This window comes from Tamandua tetradactyla, chromosome 6, assembly GCF_023851605.1.
Source record: "Tamandua tetradactyla isolate mTamTet1 chromosome 6, mTamTet1.pri, whole genome shotgun sequence".
NCBI lineage: Eukaryota > Metazoa > Chordata > Mammalia > Pilosa > Myrmecophagidae > Tamandua > Tamandua tetradactyla.
In genome coordinates, this window is record NC_135332.1 from 62,747,811 (window position 1) to 62,770,395 (window position 22,585).

A 22,585-nucleotide genomic window follows, 5' to 3' on the forward strand; every position below is an offset into this window, starting at 1 on the left:
GTCTTCCAGGCTGAGTTGCTACCAGGTGTCTCAACTGCAGCCAATCTCAGAAACAGCCCCCCACACCCCAACAAAGCGGAAGATTGTGGTATCTCCCAGATCACCAGCAGCTGACATTCCCACGAGTTGTCAGCTAACGGAAGCAAAGCTGCTTTCCGGGGACCGAGGCCCAAGACACAGGAGCAAAAATAGGCTCATCACCTATTTCCACTTCTCCCCGGTGCATTAACCCTCCTCTCCCACGGGAGGGGTCCCCAGGCCTGGCTGGGGCAGGGCACAGCCCAGCTGGCCTCTTCTGAGGTTCCTCTCTCTCAGCTGGGCACTTAAAAGACTCTGCTTGAGAACTCGCCTTGGGACTAGGAAGTTCCTTATCTTCTCTGTTGTATCCCTTCATTCCTCTCTGCAGGAGAGCCCCTCCTGTCCCCCCTCTGCAAATCAACCACTACTCCCTCTTTTCAGAAAAATGCCTCTTACCTATTTTCCCTGTATGATGTTAGCTGAGCACTTTAAGCAAAAATTAAAGTCTCTTGCACAAAAGCATGATGGCAGAGGATGGGAGTTGGGGAGGGGACCAGTGGGGGGTCGGGAGGTTCTAGAGCACCAGGGCATTGGAGGCAGAAAAGAATTCTTCACTTTGGATGCAAGAAACCCAGACCAGGGCCCTTCCCTCCAGCTCCATGGTCTGTGGAATTCATTCATCTCTGGGACCATTCAGCAGCAGATAATTTGTGATCTCTTCGAGTTTTCTAAAGAATCCATTCACAACAAATATTAATAAGCAAGGTACGTTTTACTACAAGTGATAGTGAGAGAATAAAGAAGGGAGCGCCCATCACACATCTCATAGCAAACTAGTTTAAATCTTCAGTGGATACTGTGTGGTCTAAAGCCCCCTCCTTCACTCCATGCCATTGGACTGGGCAGGCTGGGATGGGGTGTCGTTGATGTGTTCCTCTCTCTCCTCTCCCCAGGCGGCCCCTCCACACTAGCTCCTGGACACCCCCCCTAATTTTTCACACTCATATCAAAGTCCTTTTTAAACTGTATGCAGAGCACTTCAACTCCATTCTAACGCTTACCTCCCAGTTTTAATACCCCAAACTCACTGACGATATCCACAAAAACACAAATGACTCCGATTAATAAGACCCAGGTTTCTTAGAAAACTGTGAGAGGTGATAAATGGGAAAAATCTGTTATATGTCTGACATTCACCTTGCAAATTAGATTCAATTGTGGAGATGGATTAAACTGTAGTTTCAAGGCTCACATAACTGATGGAGATGGGTCTTGAACCGGGGATCACCCAAAACAGGGACTCTGCACAGCACCAAGGAGAGGACCTGCCCGCTGGGCCAGCCTAAATCCCCGCCCATGCCTTCCCTCCTTTCCACTCCTGGAAGGCCAGATCAGCTGGCATGGCTGGTACCCACCTGACGGGCACCTCTGCTGAAAGTGCTCACACTCGTGGCCCAGGGAAGCAGGTGGGATGATGTCATACTCCAAACCAATGGCTCACAAAGAGTGTGGTTCACTGGAGTAGCAGCATCAGCATCCCCTGGGAATCTGTTAGCGACTAAGTAATGTCTGCTAGGGGCGCAGCATGGCAGTAACGTGTTGGGAATTTTTCATCTTGCACTTACTGCAGTTTTATTCTGGTGTGTGTGTGTGTGTGTGCATATGAGCAGAATTAGGACTGATTAGTGTGATAGTTTTAGGGAAGCAGATTTATGCTTAATATCCATCCACTGCCCTTTCAGCCATCCTTCTTTTTTGGGAGAGAGAGAGAGTTGTGATTGTAAAAACCATCAACATTCTTTAAAAAAAAAATTTAATGTTTAAAACAGTTATCCAAATAACTCATGGATATATTTTCACTGTAAAAATACTCAAACTTTATGGGAGTATGTAGAGGGGAACAAAGAGATCCCCTTCTCCCCCATTCCATTTTCTTTCCCCTATCCCAGTGACAACCACTGCAATAGTTTGGTATGATTCATACACATGAGCTTATACCATATGAATTGTTCTGCAATTTGTTTTGTTTACTTGGAGATCATTCTATAGCACTACATGAGGCTCAACTACATTTTTTCCCTTAAATTTAAATGTACACATAGTTTTGGAATAGAGACACACTTACATGGCTCAATTCCACAAGTAGCCCTTCAAGTTGGTGAAGGAAACCTCGTGGACCCACCAAGGCTTGTCTATTGCAGGTCCAACTGTCTTTGCTCCTGAATCCCTCTATTCCCTCAGCCACCCTGTGGGGAAGCCCCTGGTCTCAGGATGGGGTAAGAGGCTGCAGCACAGACTCTCAGGTGACAGAGAGGTCTTGGGACCACTATGGAAGGTGCGACCCTGTCTCCTACTTCTCCATTCTCATGTCAACCTTGAGTGAGAAACCAAGCCAACTCTCCTCCCTGTCCCCAGCCCCACCATCCTGAACTTCCCTAAAATCCCCAGCTTCTTCCCCCACCTCCGCCCCCTGCAGGATTTGCTGGAGTTGCTGAGGTGGAGAGCAGGTTTGGAAGTTTCCAAGGAAGCTAATTTTCTTTCCTAGTAGCACTCTTATGTAATGATATCAAAGTTATGCTGGCTTCAAAAAAGAGCTAGAAAGTATTCCCTCTTTTTCTATTCTCTTAAATATTTTGCATAATATTGGAATTATTTTTTTTCCTTAAATGTTTGAAAGTACTTACTGGTAAATCTATTTGAGCCTAGAATATTCTTTGTAGGAATTAAAAAAAAAAATGGCTTCAAGTTCTTTAACAGATATTGGCCTACTCAGATTTTCCATTTCTCTGTCAGATTTGCAAATTGTATTTTTGAGAATTATCTTCATTTTATCCAAGTGGTCAAATTTATTGGTGTAGTTGTTTATGTCCTTTTATTATATTTTTGTAGTCTCCAGGATCTGTGGAAACGTCCTCTTTCTCATTAATAACATTGGTAATTTTATTTATTTATTGGATCAGTCTTGCTAAGAGTCTTTCAACTGGTATGTTAGTTTTCTAATTCATTGATGTCTACTCATACTTATTTCCTTCCTTCTATTTTCCTTAAGATTGTTCTACTGCTCCTTCTCTAGCTTTTTGAATTATAAACTTAAATCACTGATTTCTAACCTAAACTCATTTCTAAGATATGTTTTTTTATGGAAATAACTTTCCTTCTAAACATTGCTTTAGCATCTCACAAGTCTTGATAGCAAATGTTCATAATCAACCAGTTCAAAATATTTTCTTGCATCCATTTTAATTTATTTTTCAACCTACAAATTATTTAGAAATGGAGTACTTAATTCTCAGGCAGCTGGGACTTTGCAATAATATGTGTTATTGATAGCTTAATTTTAGTGTAGTCAGAGAATACAGGCTGTTTGATTCCAGTGACTTGGGATTTGTTGAAATTTTCTTTATGGTACACCACTAATTTTCTATATGGTGGATTTGGGTGAATATATTACTTGTATTTGAAAATAATGTGAATTCTGCTGTTGTTGTATGTAGTATTCTATTTCAGTGAGATCAGACCTGTCAAGTGCGTTGTTTAGGTCTTTTTAACCTCTACTGATTTTTTTTTTTTTGAGTTCATGGTCTGGGAATCGAAACTGGGTCTCCGGCATGAAAGGTGAGCATTCTACCACTGAACCACCCATGCACCCTCTACTGTTATTATTATTTATTTTTTATTTTGGGGGGGCGCATGGTCCAGGAATTGAATCCAGGTCTCCTGTATGGAAGGCAAGCATTCTACATTGAACCACCCGTGCACCCCTACCTCTACTCATTTTTAAAATTTATTTGCTCTATTAGCTATTGAGAGAGTTGTGTTAAAGTTCCCTGCTGTCACTGTAAACACTCTTAATTCTGTCAATTTTTGTTTTGTGTAATTTAAAGTTATGTTATTGGTTGCATATGTATTTATGATTGAGATATCTTTTTGTGGCAACGACCCCTTGATCATTACAAAATGACTCGCTAAATCTTTAGTAACACTTCTTGCCTTAAAGTCTACTCTGTCTGATATTAGTGTAATGACATAAGCTTTCTTGGTCAGGTTTGCATGGTTTTATCTTTCCATCCTTTTGCTTTCAACCTTTCTGTGTTCTTATATTTAAAATGTGTCTCTTGTGAGAGCACTGTATTATTAAATACATGTTATAATAATTATATATATATATATATCATCTGTTAATTCTGGGTATAGAATTCTAGGTTGGCAATTTTTTCCCCAGCATTTTAAAGATGTCTTTTCATTGTCTTCTGGCTTCTATTGTTTCTACTGAGGAGAAAATTCTCAGTTTAATTGTTGCTTCTTTGAAGATAAAGTACAGTTTTTTCCTCTAGCTGTCTTTGAGATTTTTCAATTACCTATTTTTTTAAGAGTTTGACAGTGAGGTACCTATGTGTGTGTTTTTAAAAACTAAATTTCATGATGCAAATGTTCTAAAACATGATCACGGTGATGAACATACTACCATGTGATGATATTGTGAGCCATTGATTGTACACCATGTATGGAATGTTTGTATGTTAAGAATGTTCGTGTTTGTATGTTGTTTTGCCTTGTCAAAAAGGAAGAGAGGGAGGGAGGGAGGAAGGAAGGAAGCAAGGAAGGAAGCAAAGAAGGAAAGGAGGACAACTAAACTCCAGACCTTCTCGGAATTTTGCCAGTTTCTCTAGTAATGTCCTCTTTCTGTTTCAAGATCCAACCCAGAGTACCACATTGCATTTAGTTTTTAGATTTCTATAGTCTTTCTGAGTTTTTCCATGCCATTGACTGTTTAGAGACCTCCTCAGGTATCCTGTAGAACGTCCCACAGCATGGCTTTGTCTGACATTTTTCCTGTGACTAGACCGGGGCTCTGGGCTTTTGGAAAAAATACCAATGGTGATGTGCCTTCTCATGGAATTTTTATTTTATCCTATACGAGATTTGCTGAACTTCTTGAATCTGTGGGTTGATGTGTTTCATCCATTTTTGCCAACTGAAGAGATGTAAGCTAGCTCTAGACCCAGGCCCTAGGAGGCAGCACACACCCCTGCCTCTCTGGTGTTGGCACGCTGACCCAGAGCTGGAGAGACACAGGGGAAGATGTGAACCCAACTTGGCCCTGGGAGCCAAGCCACTTTGTGACCAGCATAGATGTAGTGGGATGGTTTAAAGCTGTATATACCACAGAAAATCATGTTCTTAAATTTAATCCATCCCTGGGGGTAGTGATGGTGGACCCATTGTAAGTAGGGTCTTTTGGTGAGTAGGATCTTAAGTTAAGGTGTGACCCACCTCATTCAGGGTGGGGGTCTTAATCCTCTTGCTGGAGTCCTTTATAAGTGGATGAAATAGAGAAAAAAAAGTGCATAAGCAGAGAAAGAAAGCCATAGAAACAGAGGAAGCCAATGAAGCCAGAAGCTGGCGGCTACAAAACCTGGACGAGAAGGGCAGGACCAGCAGATGCCACCATGCGCCTTGCCATCATGTGACAGGAGTCTCAGATTGCCTGCAGCCTGTGTTCAGGAGGAAGAAGGTATCGTCTTGATGATGCTTCAGTTTGGACATTTTCAAGGCCTCAGAAGCGTAAGCTTGTAAACAAATAAATCCCCACCGTAAAAGCCAACCCATTTTACGGTATCTGCATTTCAGCAGCTTTTGCAATCTAAAACACGAGGCGACCCCTAAATATCCTACAGATGCACGCACAAGCTTGGATTATCATTATTTTAAGCCGCTGAGTTGAGGAGTGGTTTGCTGGTTGCAATGGCTAGCTGATGCAGAGCTAGAGCAGCTCACGGTCCCTCCTTTCTCTATCCTGATGGCTGCCCTGGGAGTGTGATGCTTACCTACTTCTCCCAGCCACATGCACCCTCCACCATCCCTTCCCCTCCTCTCCTCTCCCTCTCTATGACCCAAGACAAGACACAGCCCCAGATCCAGAGAACTATCACAGACCTCATTTCCCTCCCTCTCAACTGCAAGTTTCCCTGCTCAAGAACCATAGCCTCAGGTCCATTCCCTCCCTGGGGCTTTGGGTCATAAGGAGTAGCTGGACATACGGCTTCTATTTCTCAAACCCTAACTGTTGAGCTAATGTATAGGGCCATTTGTTCTCTGGATCAGTGAGTGTGAGGAGGCTTAATGGGAACAGGGTATCAGGTAAACTTTTAGCACAAAGTGGGAAATTGCAAAACGTCAATCAAAACAATTCCCCAAGAATCTTATTTTGGTATATATGTACTAGTGCACCTAAACCATCCAATTAGTAGTAAGTTGTCAGGCAGGAGAATAACTATAGGTCATTAAATACCAGACTAATCAAGTTTTATTTGATAATGATATTATTTCATCCATTTTTTTTCTTGGACATCTGTTGATCATGTAGTAAGACAACCTGCTCATGTAACAAAAAATATGGAAAGTATATGTGATGGAGACTCTGGAGTCTCAGGCAAGACAGATGGCTCAGACAGAGGAGGAACGGTGCGGCACAGCTGGGAAGCTGGCTCTGTGTTCTTCTCTCACGTCATGAGTACTCAGGGCTGAGCTCAGCACCTTTGGAGCAGGATGAAGCCGGAGAGGGAGGGTAAGGAGGGGCTCTGAGGGATACAACTGCATGCTTCCATGCTTTCCCCCACCTTTACCAGTCCAAACCCTGAACCCAAACCCTGCCCTCCCCAGTATCACCCTAACCCATATTTGCTTCCAACTCTCAAACTACTCCAACCTGGTGGTTTTAAGCTTTCGGCTCTCATCTTCCACCATGGGCTGAGACTTTCCCTGGCACAACCCCTATTTCCCCCAACCAGGCACTAAGCTCCATGGGGCCAGACACTCCCTCTTCCTCTCCTTGGGGACCTTGTCCAGGTGCCCAATGGTGCCAATGCACTTTGGGAGTGGTGGGGGTGGATGATTCTCCGGACAACATGCAGTTAGCCTAAGCAGTGAGATGAGCGGGGGTGGGGGCACCCAAGCACCAAACCCTCACCCCAACATAGGCAAGTCCTCCTCTGGAGAGTAAAGGTGGCCCCTGCACCCCAGAACCCACGAGACCACATTGGGGGCCAAAGGCAGAGGGGGCTGTACTCAGAGGGGGGCCACTCAGCCTGCCCAGGACCCACTGGGAGGGGGTGGGTGGCCAGGTGCTGTGCAGGGATCTCCTTTCAACTCTTCGAGGAAGTTTTACTTCCTCTGTTTTAGTGCTGAGGAAAGAAGCTGATTAACTTCCTTCTGATTATTTAGCTGGAAAATAACTGAGCCTCTGCTCAACTGAAGCCTGACCTGTCTCCCAGGGATCTCAGATCTAGAAAAGACCCAGATTCAAGAGAGAATCTGTCCCAGGTCCTGACAGTAGCCAGGTAAAGCATTAGTGCTGTTTTTTGTAACCTCCCCGCTCCTGGAAGACCCAGGGGACTTGAGAGAGTGAAAGAATGTTAAGATGAGTGAGTTGGGTGGGATGGGTGGTGGTGTGGAATGAGAAGATTGAGACTGAAGATCAGGAAAGAAAACTCTCACCAAAGTTTCCACCATCTGAACCCCAGAGTAGAGGGAACTGAACCCCAGACACAAATGGTCCCCCAAATCTTCGACAAAATAAGGGGTGGGCCCAGCCAAGGGCTGGGAGGGGTCAAAACCCTACTCCAGATTCTAGATCCCCAGGGCCTCAGATCTTTGTTCTAGGAAGAACCCTAGTCCATGCCTGCGGGCAGGGCCTCCTGAGGTCAGCCCACCTGTCCCTCTCCTTCTACCACGAGGAATCTGAGGCCCTGCGGTCCGAGCCCCTACCTCCCCAGGGTCTGTTTCTTTCCCAAGGAGAGTCCCCAGAGCCTGAAACCGTCTACCCGACCGCCCCCAACCTGCCGAAGGGCCCAGAGCGGCACCCTGGCCTGGCACAGGGTTTCCCAGCTCTCCACAAGGAGCGAGACCCTTACAGCCAATTGTTGGGATGGGGGTTTCGGAGGAGGGGGCTACTGCCCCCAGGGCTTCTTGTCCAGCCTGGTGCCAGGACCATACTAGGGCAGAGCTCCGCTGAAGGTCATGATGGGCAGGCAGAGGAGGGAGCAGAGGTCCGGCGCAGCCTGGGTCGGCGGGTAGGGGGGCCTCTGGGGTGGCGGGCAGAGGCTGCTCTTCTCGGGCTTGTAGCAGGGCGAGACCTCACACCTGGGGGGCAGGGGGGCAGGGCAGGGGTGAGAGCACGCCTCCCACTCTCCAGGGCTGGGGTGGAATGGAAGCTGACCCCTTCCCTTGGACCCCACTTGGCTGAAGCCCAGATGAGGTGGGGGTGGGGGGTGGGTGGGTGCTGGTGTCTCCCTTCTCCTACCTGACCACACTCTGCAGAATCTTCCTCTCATCCTGGTCCAGACACACAGCAAAGGGGCAGCTGCCGGAACCGATAATCTGCGCCTTGTCCACTTTGACCTGCGAGGTGCTAATCTGGAGGCAAACTCCAGGTCAGCCCCGGGACCCAGGCCACGGAGCCCCTCCCGGCCCAGCGCGGTTCCTTCCCGCTGAACCGCCCGCAACCCGCCTGTCCCGCCTCTGCCCTTTGCTGGAGTCTAGAAAAAGCAAGTGCCTCGGGCTCTCCCAGCATCACACAGGGTAACCCTTCCTTCCTCATGTGTCACAACGCCCTACACGGGTGCACACACCCCCAAACCACACCCTCACCTTGCCTCTCCTCCCAGATGCACCCCAAAATACAGTCACTCGACACCCCTCCACGTTCTCACTCTCTTTCCTAGACAGAATCGCAGGCGCAGGCCCTCACACCTGCTCCAGCAGGTCCCGGGGCCCTTGGGGCCGAGGGAGCGCGGCTGGAAGGGGAGGGGAGCCCTCACCTGGTTAAAGCCCTTCTTGGATTTGGGGTTCTGCCGCTTCACCACTTCTGTCAGGGTTAGCGTCAGGGCCTCGGTGCTGGAGTCTGAGGGGCGAGCACGGCTCAGGCCCGGCTCGGGGCCCCGCCCCCTGCCCCGCCCCAGCCCCGCCCACTCACCCAGCTCCTCCTGCTTCCGGCAGGCTTTGCTGAGGCTGACCGAGGTACAGACCTTCTCCACGTGGCTCCAGCGACTCCGTCCACTGATGGCCCCCTGGAGACGCAGCAAAGCCAGACCCCCTCAGCCCCGAGGACACCCCCCTCCACTGCCTGCTGCCTTCTCTCCTAAGAGGAGGGCCCCAGACCCGCCAGCAGTGGGGAGCTGCTGGTGGCCACACGTCCCCACCCGGTTCTCCCTCACACAGCCCCTTTCCCACCACCGGTACCCTGGCGATGAAGGAGGGGCAGCAGGTTTAGGGGTCACCCTAGGGGTCACCTTGTGACCAGGTTGAAGGGCACGACGGCTGAGAGCCCCTGAAGTGTGGTCTTATGCTCTCCTGCCGAGCCCAGAATGAGGATGAGATGTGCCCCAGCAGGTAAGTCGGGGCACAGCCAGGCCAGAACCCCCTTTTGAGCTTCTCATCCTCTTCCATGTTGCTTGACCCAATGAGAGTTTTTCACTCCTCGGCTTACTTAGCCTTACAGGAGTATTTGATTCTATTCACCACTCTCTCCTTTTGAAAAACTCCCCTAAAGCTTCTCTGCTCTTGAGACCCGCCCCCTTCTGCCCCCATCACAGGCTTCAAGTCCCAGGGATTTCTGGAAGATCCTCTGCAATTTTACTCCACGCATTTTTTCCATGAGGGAATCTCATCCAGGCTCTTTTCCCATTACCACCTACACACCCATCTTCAGATTTCAGGCTGGGTTGAGGCCCATACATCCAGTTGCCTATCTGAGTTTCTCTTTACACTTCTCAAGGACACCTCAAACCCAACATGTCCCAAACCAAACTTGTGATCTTCCCCCACCAAACCTGGGTCTCCTCCCATATTCCCACCTCAGCAAATGGCACTGCCAGTCAAGGGGACTGAAATCAAAGATTTTGGGCTCTCCTCTTCTCACCTGTCACCAAGCCCTGCTGATCATATAACACACATTTATCTCCCAGTTCTTTCTGCTCCAGTGCTGGGTGCCCTCATTTCTCTCCTGGACAACCACAGTAGTTTCCTAATTTGCCTGCAGGAAACGTGGACCCCTCTAATCTGTTCTCCATAGAGCTGCTAGAGGAAGTTTCCAAAACCTCAAATCTTGTCATGTCACACACATTCCCAGCCCCAGCTTGAAGTTTAAACTTTTTCAATGGATACCCATTGCTCACTCTTAGGACAGGACAAAATGCCTCTCATTGCATTCAGGGCCCTTGGTATCCTGGTCTCACCTATTCTTTAGCTTCCCCTCATATCATCATGCCCCCACTCCCCCTCTCTGCTCCAGACCCTGTGGCCTTCTAGTGCCCTTTGATGGTCATGCTCTCCCCCTCTATCTCACCCCAGGGCCTTTGCACATGCTGTGCCCCTGGCCTGTCTCCATATATCTCCCTGTCTTCTTAGCCTAATTAACTATTGCCATTCTTCCCAATATCAGCTTCATGTCCCTACTCAGGAAACCTTCTCTGACTTTCCTTACTGGTTCAAATCCACCTCTTAGAGGTTCTCATGGTACCATCTCTCTCTCCTTCTTCTTGTTTGTCACAGCTGCAAGTTTACATTTTGTGGGATCATCTAATCCATGTCTACCTCTCCCTCTAGAATGCAAGCAGGTCTCCTGAGACCATGTTTGCTCTTTTTCCTGTCTGGTGAACACTCCTGGGCCTAGAACAATGTCCAGGACACAGTCGATGTTTAATAAACACCTGACCCATAGTCTGAACTCAGTGAGTGTCAGCACTTCCTACCGAATTCCTTGATCATCAAATTTAAAGTAGCCCCCCATTCGCTATCTCCTCGGCCCTATTTTTGCCTTGCCATCTCACCACCCTTTGAGACGATCTTGGCCATTTATTTGTTCCCTTGTTTCTCATGTGCCTCCCTCCTCTACAATATTAAAGCAAGGGCCTAGTTTCCCCTGCTCACAGCTATTTTCCCTTGCCCAGCACACAGCATGCTTGGCAGGTGCAGGCGCTAAATAAATCTCTGAATGGCCGAGAGGTGGAATACATGAAAGGAGATGGGAGAGAAGGAAGCAGGGTTCCCTGTGTGTGAAGTCACGCCTCTCTCAGCCTGTACCCCTTTGGCGAGCACATGTGCACCCTCTTCTAGCCCCCCACCCACTCCTCCTTCCTCCCTTTCTCACCCCAACCCCGCCCCCTACCCACCCAGCCAGGCCCAGCAGCTCCTTAGACCCTGGCCTGGCTGAAGGAGGAGAGGGAGTTGAACCCGACACAATCCAGTGGAGTCCTGCTTGCTCCACTCTCACCCCCAGCCGGGTAGCCAGGCCCGGCAGACCCCTTCCCCGAGCACCGGGTGGAAGCTGCCAGCTGCCGAGCAGACTGAGGTGGAGGGAGAGACAAAGGGGGAGGGAGGCCCCCACCCTCCTCTTCCCCTCGCTTTCAGGGGAGCCTGCTGTGGCCTTCTGGCTTCGAGACTGGGGCCCTGTCTGGTTCTGGGGCTTGGATGCAGGAAGGAGTCGCAGCAGAGCCCGGCGGGGAAAAGGCCCCGGCAGAGGTCTTACCTTGCTGTAAATAATCTGTAGTGTTAGAGGGATGGCCTCCCGGTCGCCATCGATGCCCAGTCGTTTGCTACCAGGACCTGTGCACACATGGATCCTTGACGCCTTCTCACTTCCCGCCCCTCACAGAGCCCGGGACCCTGCCTTCCTCTGGCCCCGCCTTCCCGAGTCCTCACCATCCTCTGACCCCGCCTCCCTATGACCCCGGCTCTAGTGGTCCCTCCTCCCCGGGGCTCCGCCCCTCCTGCCCCGCCCCACCCGACTCCGGGCTCAGGCAATACTCACCTGAAGCCTTGATGGCGCGTGTGGTAGCCGAGTGACCCAGCTCCAAGGAGTGGATGAAGATCTCCGTGGTCTTCTCCCCCGTGATGAAGGTCAACTAGAGAGGGCACGGGATAATGCATCAGCGTAGCTCTCTGGCCCCTCCAGCGCAGGCCCGGGGGCTGCTGGAGGTCTGCAGGCCTGGCGGGAAGCAGGCGGGGTGGGGGGCGGGGGGGGGCGCTGCTCACGCGGGCTGGGCAGAGCGGCCCTACCTCTGTCTGGTAGACCTGCAGCAGCACCGGGCGCGCGGCGAAGCGGCAGTAGTAGAGCAGCATGTCGGCCAGGATGGGCAGCTGGGCTGGGGAGCCCTCCAGGGGCCGCGGTTCGGACTTCAGAGACTGGTGGAGGTGGGGAGGGGGGCGGTCACAAGAGTGAGAAAAAGAATGAGAGGGCGAGAGACCCAGCCCCAGGCAGAGACAGATACCCACACAGAGAAACACAGACAGGGTGAGGGGGAGCGGGAGAGCAGGAGGTAGAGAGGCAGCCGGAGCCCGGGGGTGGGGGGGCGCGATGGTGCTATGAAAGGTCAGGGAACCACCAGGAGCCCTGCCTCCGTGCCACTCCCACCCGAGATGTGGCCTCCCCAGGGGTGGGGACACCATGCTGGTCCCGCTGGAGTTGAAGCAGGAGGTCCGGCCTGAGATCCCCAGACCCTCCCCTGCCATTGCAGTGGTCCACACGCTCCCCGCTCTTTTGCTGTTTTCCAAGCAAGCTGTGAACCTCTGTGGCTGAAGTCCCCAAGCCCAGGGCCTTCTCAGTGAGGCTGGACGACTGCAGCCCCTGGGCCTTCTCCCTCCTCCCCAGGGGCTGCTCACCTGGCACAGGACCTCCGGGGGCAGATGCATGAGGCCCAGCACATTGCGCTCGTACCAGGGGTCCAGCATGCCGAGGTAGTGGGAGATGTCGTTGGTGCTGTCCTCCCGTGGGGCCGCGCCCGGCTCCTGGGGCGAGGGGCGAGAGTCACTCCCAGGTGCCCTGGACACCTGCCCATCGTAGCCAGGGCCCTGGACGGCCCCTGAGGTCCCCAGCCTTGAGCCTCTCCCAACCCTCTGCACAGCCTGGCCACTTTCAGTTTAGGTCATGCGGCAAAATGGCCCTCCCAGGTCCAGGGCAGGAACCAGCCCCCGGGAACGAGGGCCAGGCATGGAGGAGGCACCGCATAAGCACGGGTCATCGCCTCTGGTGACGTCCAACACCCTCCCCCTTTCAGGTACCTGGAACCCTCGCCCACTACCGTCCCACCCATTTGGGCTCAGAGCGTGGGACATACTGCAGGGCCGGGGTGCCTCGGGGAGTCTGTGGGGAGTGGGGGTGTCTGGCTCGGGGGGGCTGGGCTGGCACTGGCCCGGGCCCCGTGGCTTCGCTTCACCGGCACATAGAAGAACTGCAGCTTGAAGAAGCGGGTGAGGAGCGGGTGGTTGTTCTCCAGCCGCCTGGCACGGGAAGGAGAGGTGAGCAGGGAGGCGCCGGGTCAGGGGGCCGCTCCCCAGGGCGGAGTGAGGCGCCCCGCCCCCCACCCCCACCTCCTAGGCTCTCACCGCAGGTTGCTGTACGCCCGAGCCACCTTCCCCGAGATCCGATCCGAGCCGAAGACCACAACTCGGAGCGTGGAGGCCTTGGGGTCCTCGTCCCCACTCAGGAAGGGCCGGCGGCGCTGGTGGCACGAGGGCGGGGCCAGGAGCCAGCGGGGCAGCTGCGGGCCGAGCTTGGGCTGGGGCAGGGAGCGGGAGCGCTGGGCCCGGGCCGGGGGCGGGGCCGGGCCGTCCAGGGGGCTGCAGAGGCTGCCTGCCCGCCGCAAGGGCAGCGCCGCGTCCGAGCCGCCGTCCAGGCTCCGCGAGTCCCTGCGCAGCACCAGCTGGCTGGTGCTCTTGAAGAGTTTATAGATCCTGTTGAACTTCGGCCCGGGCTGGCGGGGGCTCCGGCCTTCCTGGCTGCCGGGCCTCTTGGGCCACTCCTGGGAGCTCTCCTCCCCGTCCTCCACGTAGCCGCTGTCCATGCCGTCTGAGAGGCCGGACACAAAGGAGGTCAGCAGCTGGCGGGGGAAGGCAGATCCCAAGGCTTGGGAGGAGACAAGGGACAGGGCAGAGTCGCGGGAGGCCCCTGAGCTGGTGGAGAGGAGCGAGTCCCTTTGGGCACAATGCCCATCGGTGTCCAAGTCCTCCTCCTCCTCCTCCTCTTCCTCCTCTTCCTCCTCCTCCTCATCCCTGGGGATTTCTGTCTGGAGCAGCTCCTGTTCCTTGAGCAGGATATCCTGCAGGATGTCTGTGCAGAGAAGCGAGGGAGGCACTGTTTGGGTGTCCAGGTGGTAGAAGTCCCTCTTGCTCGCCCTTGGGAGAGGCAGCAGGCGTGGGGTGGGATGGGTGTGATGGGAGTCGAGGGCAGGAGGGGGCAGCTGCATAGGCCCAGGCAGGGAGGTTGGGCGGGGTGGGGGGTGGCACAACCAGGGCTCCCACTGGCTCCTTACCAAAGCTGTCCTGGTTCCAGCTGTATGTGTAGCACCTGGCAACAGGGATGGGGATGGTGTGGAGCTTGCCGGGTTTTGCAGAGTCTGTAAGAACTGGTGGAGGTGGGGGGTGGAGTGGAGGGAGAGGGGGAGGCAGGAGATGAGGGCCAAGAAAGGATCTTGGGGGTCGGCCAGCCTGATCCCCTTTTCTCCCAGAAAGGACCAGAGTTAGGAAAGAAGCTGCACAGCTGGACCAGCCAAGACCGAGTGAGGAGGCAGGCTGGCTACCGATCCTGCAGGTAGAACGATGCTCCAGGGGACGGGGGAGCAGTGAGGTATTGAGGGGTCTGGATCCCAGAATGACATCACAGAGCAGAACCCCCAGGCCAGCTTGGAACTGCTCCCCTCGGGCGCTAGAGCAGGTGACTGGGAGAATGTGGGTGCTCCACTCCCCCAACACCCTCACCTAAGGTGCCGGGGAAGCCGACTTTTTCTCCTATTGCCCGCAGCTTGGTCTGGAGCCACTGCCGGGCCTCAGCAACATCCCCGATGCCAGCTGCCAGCTCCTGGGCCTCGGCAGTTTCTGTGAAGAGGTCTTCGAGCTCTGCCAGCGTCTTGGACTGAAACCCCAGGAGATAGGATTTGCTCCCTGTGCCACGACCAGCCCACCCGCCTTTTTCAGCTCCTGGGGTCTTACTGAGGGGTGCAATGGCCAGTTCTCCCTCCCCCTGGCCTCATCATTCACAGCTAGCCAGGGAACCGGGCCACTCCCTGGACCCGCTATTCTCAGAAAATGTTACAGGAGAACGACCCAAAGCCACAGTGCTTAGGAGTTGGGAGGGACTTCAGAGCTCATCCCTGCAGCCCAGAGGGGAGAGACACATCCAGGGTCATCCAGGTCCTTGGCCCAAAGCTCATTCCCGTGCCACCCAGCTCAAGCCAAACTCTGAGCTTGGAGTGCCCCCCTACCCCCGTCAGCCTCCAGCATAACAGAAACCCCCTCGCCAAGGCCAGCCCTCCAGCCCCCACCCCGCCACAGCACTCTGGGGAGAGGGAAGCCAGTGTAACCCAGGGACTGTGGCACAGAGGCTGAGCAGAGTGGGGCACTGCCTCTTTGGAGATGCGCTTGGTGGGAAGGTGCAGCGCTAAGGCCTGGGGCTCCCTGCACTTACCTGCAGCCAGCAGTGCAGACCCGCGAAGTCACAGTGGGTCCCAAAGGTGGCCTGGAAGGCATGCAGGAGCAGAGTGACGTAGGTGCTGTGGGGCGAGTGCCCGGGCGTGCTCAGCTTGTTGGCCACGGCAAGGAACTCGGCCTCTACCTCCAGGGGGTTCAGCAGTAGCACGGTGCTGGGGACACAGCAGACTCGGCTGTGGGCTCCGGGGGTGTCACCCAGCACACCGCGGGGTGCATGCACAGCTCATCCTTAAATGGTGTTGGCCCCCTGAGGCCAGGGAGAGGCTGGGGGGCTCGGGGTATGTGTGGGGTGTGGGGGGTGGCTGGGTCCAAGGGGGAAGCTTGGCAGTCGACTTGGGAACATTTATTTAGTCTGTGTTTCCAAAGACCTCTTCAAAATGGAATTTACTTTTTTAAAACAAAAACTGCTGTTATTGTAATTCAAACATTTTTTTCCTGGAGGGGACTGAATGGCCTTGCAAGATTAACCAAAAGGAGACTGCATTTCAGAAGGTGATTTTTTTTTTCCCCTGGGGGTGGAGCAGTATGGCCTGGGGTGACTCCTGGCTGAAATCCAAACAGTGCCCTGCGCCTGGGGTAGCATCTGCTCGGAGGAAGGGTGCAACATCAGGGCAGCCCGTGGCCCCTCGGCTGGCTCTAGGGGTGCCTTTCCTAGCTTTTGCCATCACACGGGCTGGCGGTGGCTGGGGTTGGGGAGGGCAGGTCGAGCCACCTACACGTCCCCTCCCACTTAACCCCCCCGGTGCCAGTGTTCAAATTTCTTAATTATAGAAAATCCCAAACCCATCCAAGCGTTAAGGGGCCCTCCATCAGTACATCATTTCAAGGAAAATTCCAGTCATTGCGTTCTATGATAACAATTTTATCCGTAAATTCTTTAATATTGATAGCTAAAAGGTCAGCTTGTGGGCACAAGCTCTCCCTCTCTGCCTCTCTCTCTCAACTGCAATTCCACGTTACTTTTCAACCCAGTGCAAAGATGGACCACGGATGCTTTCCTCCTGTCTCTGTGGGCTGCTGTCCCAGAATGGACCTCCGGGGTCAGGGGCACAGAGAGAGGAACAGTCTCTGGCAGAATCCGCATCATTTTTGAGCAGCTACTTTTGATTTCTCCATTTATGAGAAAAGGGGGGCAGAGTCGTGTAAGCAACCTCCTAACTGAGCCCACGTCCCTGGCCGAGGGCTCCCTCTGTGGCTTCTGCAGCCATGGGTGCGCAGGCCAGCAGCGCCCCTGCCTTCTCTGCGGAAGGAGCTCTCTCATCTTCCCCATTTATCCTTACTGGGAGGGAGCCCAGCTCCCAACCCTAAGCTCTTTCAACTATCCTTGGCCTCTTTATCTGAAAATTACCTTTCTCATTGGGCTAACAGGAGGATTCAAGGAGTTAATGGACAGGTGGCACCTAAAGCAGCATCCAGAGCTCAGGAAGCACCCCCAAAGCGTTGGTGACTGTCTCCCATCCTGCCTGCCCTGCACCTGAAGGCTCCTCAATGCTCACTCAACCGGGAGCGGATACAGCATTACTCTGTTTTTCTGCCTCTCACTAAATCTGCCCAACGGTTTTGCATCTGGTCATTTTTACCTGGAAGGAGCTCCAGAAGTGTCTGCCTGGAGATGTAAATGTGATGTGAACCCTGGGGCTGGGATGTGGACTATACCTTGAGCCAGCAGAGACTGGGTGCTTGGCCTCCCACCCCCCCACCCCCTGCATGTGTCAAGGTTTGACAGTGCCCACATGCTTGAGGACCTCCCAAACTTCCTCTCTAGTGCTTTCCAAACTGCAGGTTGGGACCCCTTAGTGGGTAACTCCCCAAAAGTTCGTGAGTCACAGCCAGATTTTTTTTTTTTAATGAAATAGAATAGGGCAGAACTCATCCTGTGTGGTATGGGCACGTTTTGTCTTATAAAACTTGTTTAGATTGTGTGTATGTACCAGGCTATCATGTAAAATGTATTTTTTTATTGTAGGTCTCTATCAAGAAATTTGGAAATCACTGTATTAATGACAGGCAGACACACATCATATAGATGCGCTTTCAAATAAGACCTAGGTTCAAATCCTGGCTCGGACAATTGCTAGCTGTGTGACTTTGGGGAAGGTGCTTGGCCTCTCTGATCTCCATTTCCCTTCTCTGAAAGAGTAGGGACAAAGTGAGGTCACGTGTAAAGCACAAGCTGGGATCCGGATGCCTGCTGCTGGGCACGATGGTGGCTTTTGACCTTTCTAAGTCTCAGATCCTTCTAAGAATCTAACAAACGCACAGACCCACACAGCTCCAAAACCTGAACCTACGTGCAAAATATCACCAGCAATTCCAAGGGCTCGAAGCCTGCTTGTTCCCAGACCATGTTGATTAGGAACTCCATATTGGAACCCAGTTAAATGATAGTGGTAATAAGTATAGCTGTGGCTGGGGGAAAAAGGGGTCGTGTGGTGATGGGAGGAATGGGGGAGGGGGAGTGGCAAGGATAATTAGGGATGGGAGGGGGGTCCCAACCCACGAAGCTGCCTCCCACCAGCCCTGTTTCTCCTTCCCTCCCTTCCTCCTTCTCTCCTCCCCCACCCTGCCCCCTCCAGGTCACTTACACGGTGGAACTGCGGTGACTCCTAATGGGTAGTCCCTGCTCTGCCCTTACCAGTCGCTGGTAGGAGATTCCTGGGTGGGGGACAGGGAGAGAAGAGAGTTTGGTGGGTTTGTCTGTCCCTCTGGCCATCATTTCCTGTGCTTCCTGGCAAGCCAGGCGCTGGACAGTCAATGGTAAGTTCCTGGATGAGCTCATGAGAACAGTGGGGAAAGAGGGCTGATATGCTGCCTGGCACTTTCCATGGACCACTTCATTTATTCCTCACAAGAAATACCCCCACTCTATTTTGACCTCAGCCTCCCAAGTCCCCAAATCTGCCCAGGGCCTCGCTGTCCTCTGGCTGCCCATTCTCCTCTTGGCCACCCCAGAAGGGGGCTGCCAGGCAAGAGAGAAACAGGGATTCAGGGTTCGGAGCCCAGTTGGAAACCTGAGTTCTATCTCGGCTGTTCCGTGTGGCTTAGGGGCAGGTCACCTTACTGCTGGGCCTCAGTTTCCCCTGTAAGGAAGGGGTTAGACTGGAGGCCTCCTCCCACCCTGGAGGCACAGCATCCTGGAAGGGACAGCCGAGGCCCTTGAGGCTGGCCAAGTCTGGTAATGTCCAGCTGTTTCTGGGTCCTGTCCCTGCTCCCATCTCACAGTCCTGGGGGGGGGGGTCCTTCCATGGTGGGGGTGGGGGGTGCTGGACGCCCCTCTGCTGCTTTGTGAGGGCTCAGCACAGCGAGCTCCCACCTCCCCCCACACCTGCTCCCACCCTCATGTCACTGCTGCCCCTCCTCTTGTCTCACTGTACTCCCCTCCCTTCCCCTCCCCCTCCCTTCTGCTTCTGCCTCTTCCATCTCCTCTGACTTCAAACATGCGGAAAGAAGAAACAAGCCGAAAGATTTCCCTTTTCCCCCTGCTGTTCAACTCAGTTCTGCACTAGGTTCTCTGTCAGTCCCGGAAGAAGTGGAAACAAAATTTCCCTCTCCTCACGATGAGGGGGGCACACTGCAGGGGCTGGGGGGGATGCGGTGAGGCAGAAGGAGCAGAGCCAGGTCCAGGATGGAGCCCCAAAGCTGGAGCTCAGAGAGAGCCCTAAACAGAAGGGCCGTGCTTTTGTTTAGTAAACGACAGAAACTTACCAATTTCTGCAATTCTAATCAGGGGACCTAATTTGTTTTGGCTTTTGGTCTTTTTGTTCGATGCTCATGTTCTATACTTGTGACATGTTTAAAGAAGTTGATGCTAGGTCTCTTTTGATGGAAGAGGCCCAGAAACTGGCACTATTACCATTAGGTCTTGGGACGCCATCTAGTGGCCGCTCACACACACTACAGAGAAAAATTCCCCTCGCCGCCCCCCAATAGGATACTGTAGTGGGGACAAATTGCCGTCCCCCAGTCTTCCTGACCACCATACGACACACAGACACACCAAATATTCTCTTGGCTCTACCACTCTTTACTGTTTAATGGTGTTTTAAGCGGTAACACACCCCGTTGAGCCCATTTCCTCATCGCCAATTCTGCCTCTCTTGACCCAGGACACACAGCTGGGGCCAGTCCTCGGGGAAGCAGGCTCTGAGAGCACGCTCACCCCACAGCAGGTTTCCTCCAAGACACTGGGCCATCGGTGCCCAATCCTGTCGCCCTCCAGAAGGTTCCCACTGTCTTCCCAGACATAAAATCCAATGGCTCAACCTCATTCTCACTCTCCTTGGAATTTTTTTGGGTGTTTGATAACTGTTGAAAACTTTCTCCTCAAAGCTCTTGCTTCTTCTTTAGCCTCCACGACAAGGAATATTCTCTATCATCTTTACGTTACTATCTCTGTTCACCTTAGGATATTTTAATCGTCTCATTTTGTGAGTGTGGCCCAGTTTGCATTAGGGGCTCCTTCATATTATCTATGCTGGCTTATTTTGCTACACAGATGGTGGACATTTAGGAGAGGTCTGTGCCTCTCTGCACCCCTGACCCAGAGGGAGAGGTTTCCAGAGCTGGCCTGCTGTACTGACTATCCAGGATGCAAGCAGCCCTGCAGAGGAGCCCCCGCTCATCCGATAGGACTTCCCACTCCTAGCCGAAGATAACCGTCAAATCCCCCTCCTGGTCTCTTCTGATACCGGACCCCATTGCTACTTAGCATATGTGTGGATTGGGGAATAATGGACTGGTAGGATGTGCCCTTCGTGGGAACAAATTAGAAAAGACTGTGCCATGTGGAGGCAGGTTTCCATGCCATAAACCATTGTGCAAACTGATTCCCTAGAGTTGGGCTTAGAAATTGCCCTACCAGCTCCCCACTGGCCGGAGCATGATGTGCAGTCAGAAACGGCCCCCATGATCCTGCAAGCCAGACAGGTCTCCGTTTTCACAGAGGGTGGCCACACCAGCTACGTGTCAGCCCTGGGACTACCATCAATCCACCCTCCTCTCATGTTTAATAATAAACTTTAGAGTAGTTTTAGGTTTGGAGAAAAATTGCACAGCTCCCATACATCTCCACCCACAGAGCTTCTCCTCTTATTAAAATTTTAGCATAAGTGACAAATGGTACATATGTTATAACTGATGAACCAATATTGACAGATTATTAGTAGCTAAAGTTTATAGTTTACATGGGGGTAACTTTTTTTTTTTCAATTAGAGAAGTTGCAGATTTACAGAAAAATCCTGCATGAAAAAGAGTTCCCATATATCACCCTATTTTTAACCCCTTGCATTAGTGTGGTACATATGTCACAGTTCATGAAAGAACATTTTTATAATTGAACTTTAAACTATAGTCCATGGCTTACATGATGGGTTCCTTCTTTGTGTTGTACGGTCCTATGGGTTTGACAAACGTGTGACGTCCTCTTCTATGATGGAATCATGTAGAATAGTTTCAGTGCCCTAAACATGCCCTGGGCTCCACCTTTTCATCCATCCCCTTTCCCCAAACTCCTGGGAACCAATGATCTTTTCACTGTCTCTATTGTTTTGCCTTTTTCAGAATGTCATATAGTTGGAATCACATAGTTTGGGTCATTCCAGACCAGCTTCTTTCACTGAGCAATATGCATTTAAGGTCCTCCCATGTCTGTTTTGTGGCTCAATGGTTCATTTCATCCTTTTTTTTTTTTTTTTTAGCCCTACTTGGTCGGGGTGTCTAATTCTTTTAATGTGTTGTTGGATTCGATTTGCTAATGTTTTGTTGAGAATTTTTGCATCTACGTTCATTAGGAAGATTGGCCTGTAGTTTTCCTTTCTTACAGCATCTTTACCCGGTTTTGGTATCAAAATAATATGAACTTCATAAAATGAGTTAGGTAGAGTTCCTTTTTCCTCAATTTCTTGCAAAAGTTTGAGCAGGATTGATGGGTCATTTCCTTTTGTGCTGAATAACATTCCATTGTATGGATGTGCCACAGTTAGTTTATCCATTTGCCTACTGAAGGGCATCTTGGTTGCTTCCAGTTTGGGCAGTTATGAATGAAGCTGCTATAAACATTTGCGTGCAGGTTTTCATGCGGACATATTATTCAACTCCTTTGTGTAGATACCGCGGTACTTTTTTTTTAATTTTTAAAATTTATTTATTTTGTAATTAAAAAAAATATACAACAACAAGCAACGCAAACATTCTTTCGGCACTACTTTTTAACGCTGTAAACAGATGGCCATTCTGCATAGAAGACAGAAGATGCGTGACAGTCACGCATGGCAAGAATTGGTGTCAAGTTAATGACACACTTGAAGCCGTGCCCATGCTTAGGACGTGGTAAGGAACTTGGGCATGGTTGGAGCAAGCAGTGTTTTGACTTTGCTTTCGTCTTATAAAGCAAACAGCAAGATTACACAAAAGCGGCCATGCTGATAGGAAGCAGGGGAAGAAGTTCAGCTCTAACAATATGGCTGTCCCCAGATGAGACTGGGCCGTGTCCGTGCTCCAGTATCTATCTGTAAATAATGCCAACTCAGGTCTGATTGTTGGATAGTCTTGTCTATAACATACTCTGACACAGACATCAGACTCTATGCTCCCGAGAAGTTAGGTTTCTCTTATATCTTCCTCCCTTCGGGGGTCTCATGAGCTCCCATCTCTGGGGTCTTCGGTTCTAGAGTCTGGTGGCACTGGGGTCTCAGAGCCGTGAGGTCTTAGCAGGTCACGGATGGGAAGGTGAAGTTCAGCCTTCACTGAATAAATGAGGACAGGGGAAGGATATGCCAAGGCAGGCTGAGCATCCCTGGCAGCTGGGAGTCTGAAAGCAGAGAGGTGGAGGGTGGGAAGGGATGTGGCCTGTGCATGAAGCCAGAGGACGTGAGAGGAAAGGATGGTGAGGGGAAGGAAACCCAGGGCAGACCTATCCGCAGGCAGAGTGGATGTGAGTTTTCAGAATAAATAAGTCAGTGATAAAAAAGACACAGGTTGCTCTGCCAAGTGTTGTGACCCTACACAAATGCCTGTGGGATGAGGCTTCTATTTTTACTGAGCAGCCATCAGATCAGCCCTCTCCCAACCCTGCTGAGCATTATC

The 22,585-nt window shown here is 51.8% G+C and overlaps 1 protein-coding gene and 2 long non-coding RNA genes across 6 annotated transcripts in view; 2 read left to right on the plus strand and 1 right to left on the minus strand.

The window, feature by feature from the left end:
• Positions 1 to 5,929: 5,929 nt before the first annotated feature.
• PIK3R5 (phosphoinositide-3-kinase regulatory subunit 5) overlaps positions 5,930 to 22,585 on the minus strand; it is an 87,028-nt gene continuing 70,372 nt past the window's right edge. The window contains exons 6-20 of one of the 2 annotated variants that reach the window (XR_013177891.1): positions 18,087 to 18,156; positions 15,479 to 15,653; positions 14,773 to 14,926; positions 14,328 to 14,420; positions 13,402 to 14,125; positions 13,134 to 13,296; positions 12,679 to 12,804; positions 12,076 to 12,201; positions 11,828 to 11,921; positions 11,546 to 11,622; positions 8,993 to 9,086; positions 8,838 to 8,920; positions 8,321 to 8,433; positions 7,932 to 8,160; positions 5,930 to 6,555 (exon numbers count right to left, since the gene is read on the minus strand). Coding sequence is in view for 1 of the 2 variants with exons in the window: in XM_077165958.1 (XP_077022073.1) it covers positions 8,013 to 8,160; positions 8,321 to 8,433; positions 8,838 to 8,920; positions 8,993 to 9,086; positions 11,546 to 11,622; positions 11,828 to 11,921; positions 12,076 to 12,201; positions 12,679 to 12,804; positions 13,134 to 13,296; positions 13,402 to 14,125; positions 14,328 to 14,420; positions 14,773 to 14,926; positions 15,479 to 15,653; positions 18,087 to 18,156 (2,240 nt within the window). In the remaining variant the exon portion in view is untranslated. Of the gene's footprint in view, positions 8,161 to 8,320; positions 8,434 to 8,837; positions 8,921 to 8,992; positions 9,087 to 11,545; positions 11,623 to 11,827; positions 11,922 to 12,075; positions 12,202 to 12,678; positions 12,805 to 13,133; positions 13,297 to 13,401; positions 14,126 to 14,327; positions 14,421 to 14,772; positions 14,927 to 15,478; positions 15,654 to 18,086; positions 18,157 to 22,585 lie in introns of both variants that reach the window. The other variant, XM_077165958.1, reaches the window with a different exon arrangement.
• On the plus strand, positions 11,817 to 13,555 carry LOC143688235 (uncharacterized). The gene is made up of 3 exons (XR_013177895.1): positions 11,817 to 11,994; positions 12,668 to 12,753; positions 12,967 to 13,555. It is a non-coding gene; the product is annotated as an uncharacterized LOC143688235 (long non-coding RNA).
• Positions 13,629 to 21,658, plus strand: LOC143688234 (uncharacterized). 3 transcript variants are annotated; one of them, XR_013177894.1, is made up of 5 exons: positions 13,629 to 13,887; positions 14,816 to 15,993; positions 16,870 to 17,070; positions 17,468 to 18,258; positions 19,997 to 21,658. It is a non-coding gene; the product is annotated as an uncharacterized LOC143688234 (long non-coding RNA). The 3 variants fall into 3 exon arrangements; XR_013177893.1 differs by lacking the exon at positions 19,997 to 21,658 and adding an exon at positions 14,523 to 14,605 and having other exon boundaries at positions 17,468 to 18,338; XR_013177892.1 differs by lacking the exons at positions 17,468 to 18,258; positions 19,997 to 21,658 and adding an exon at positions 14,523 to 14,605 and having other exon boundaries at positions 16,870 to 17,156.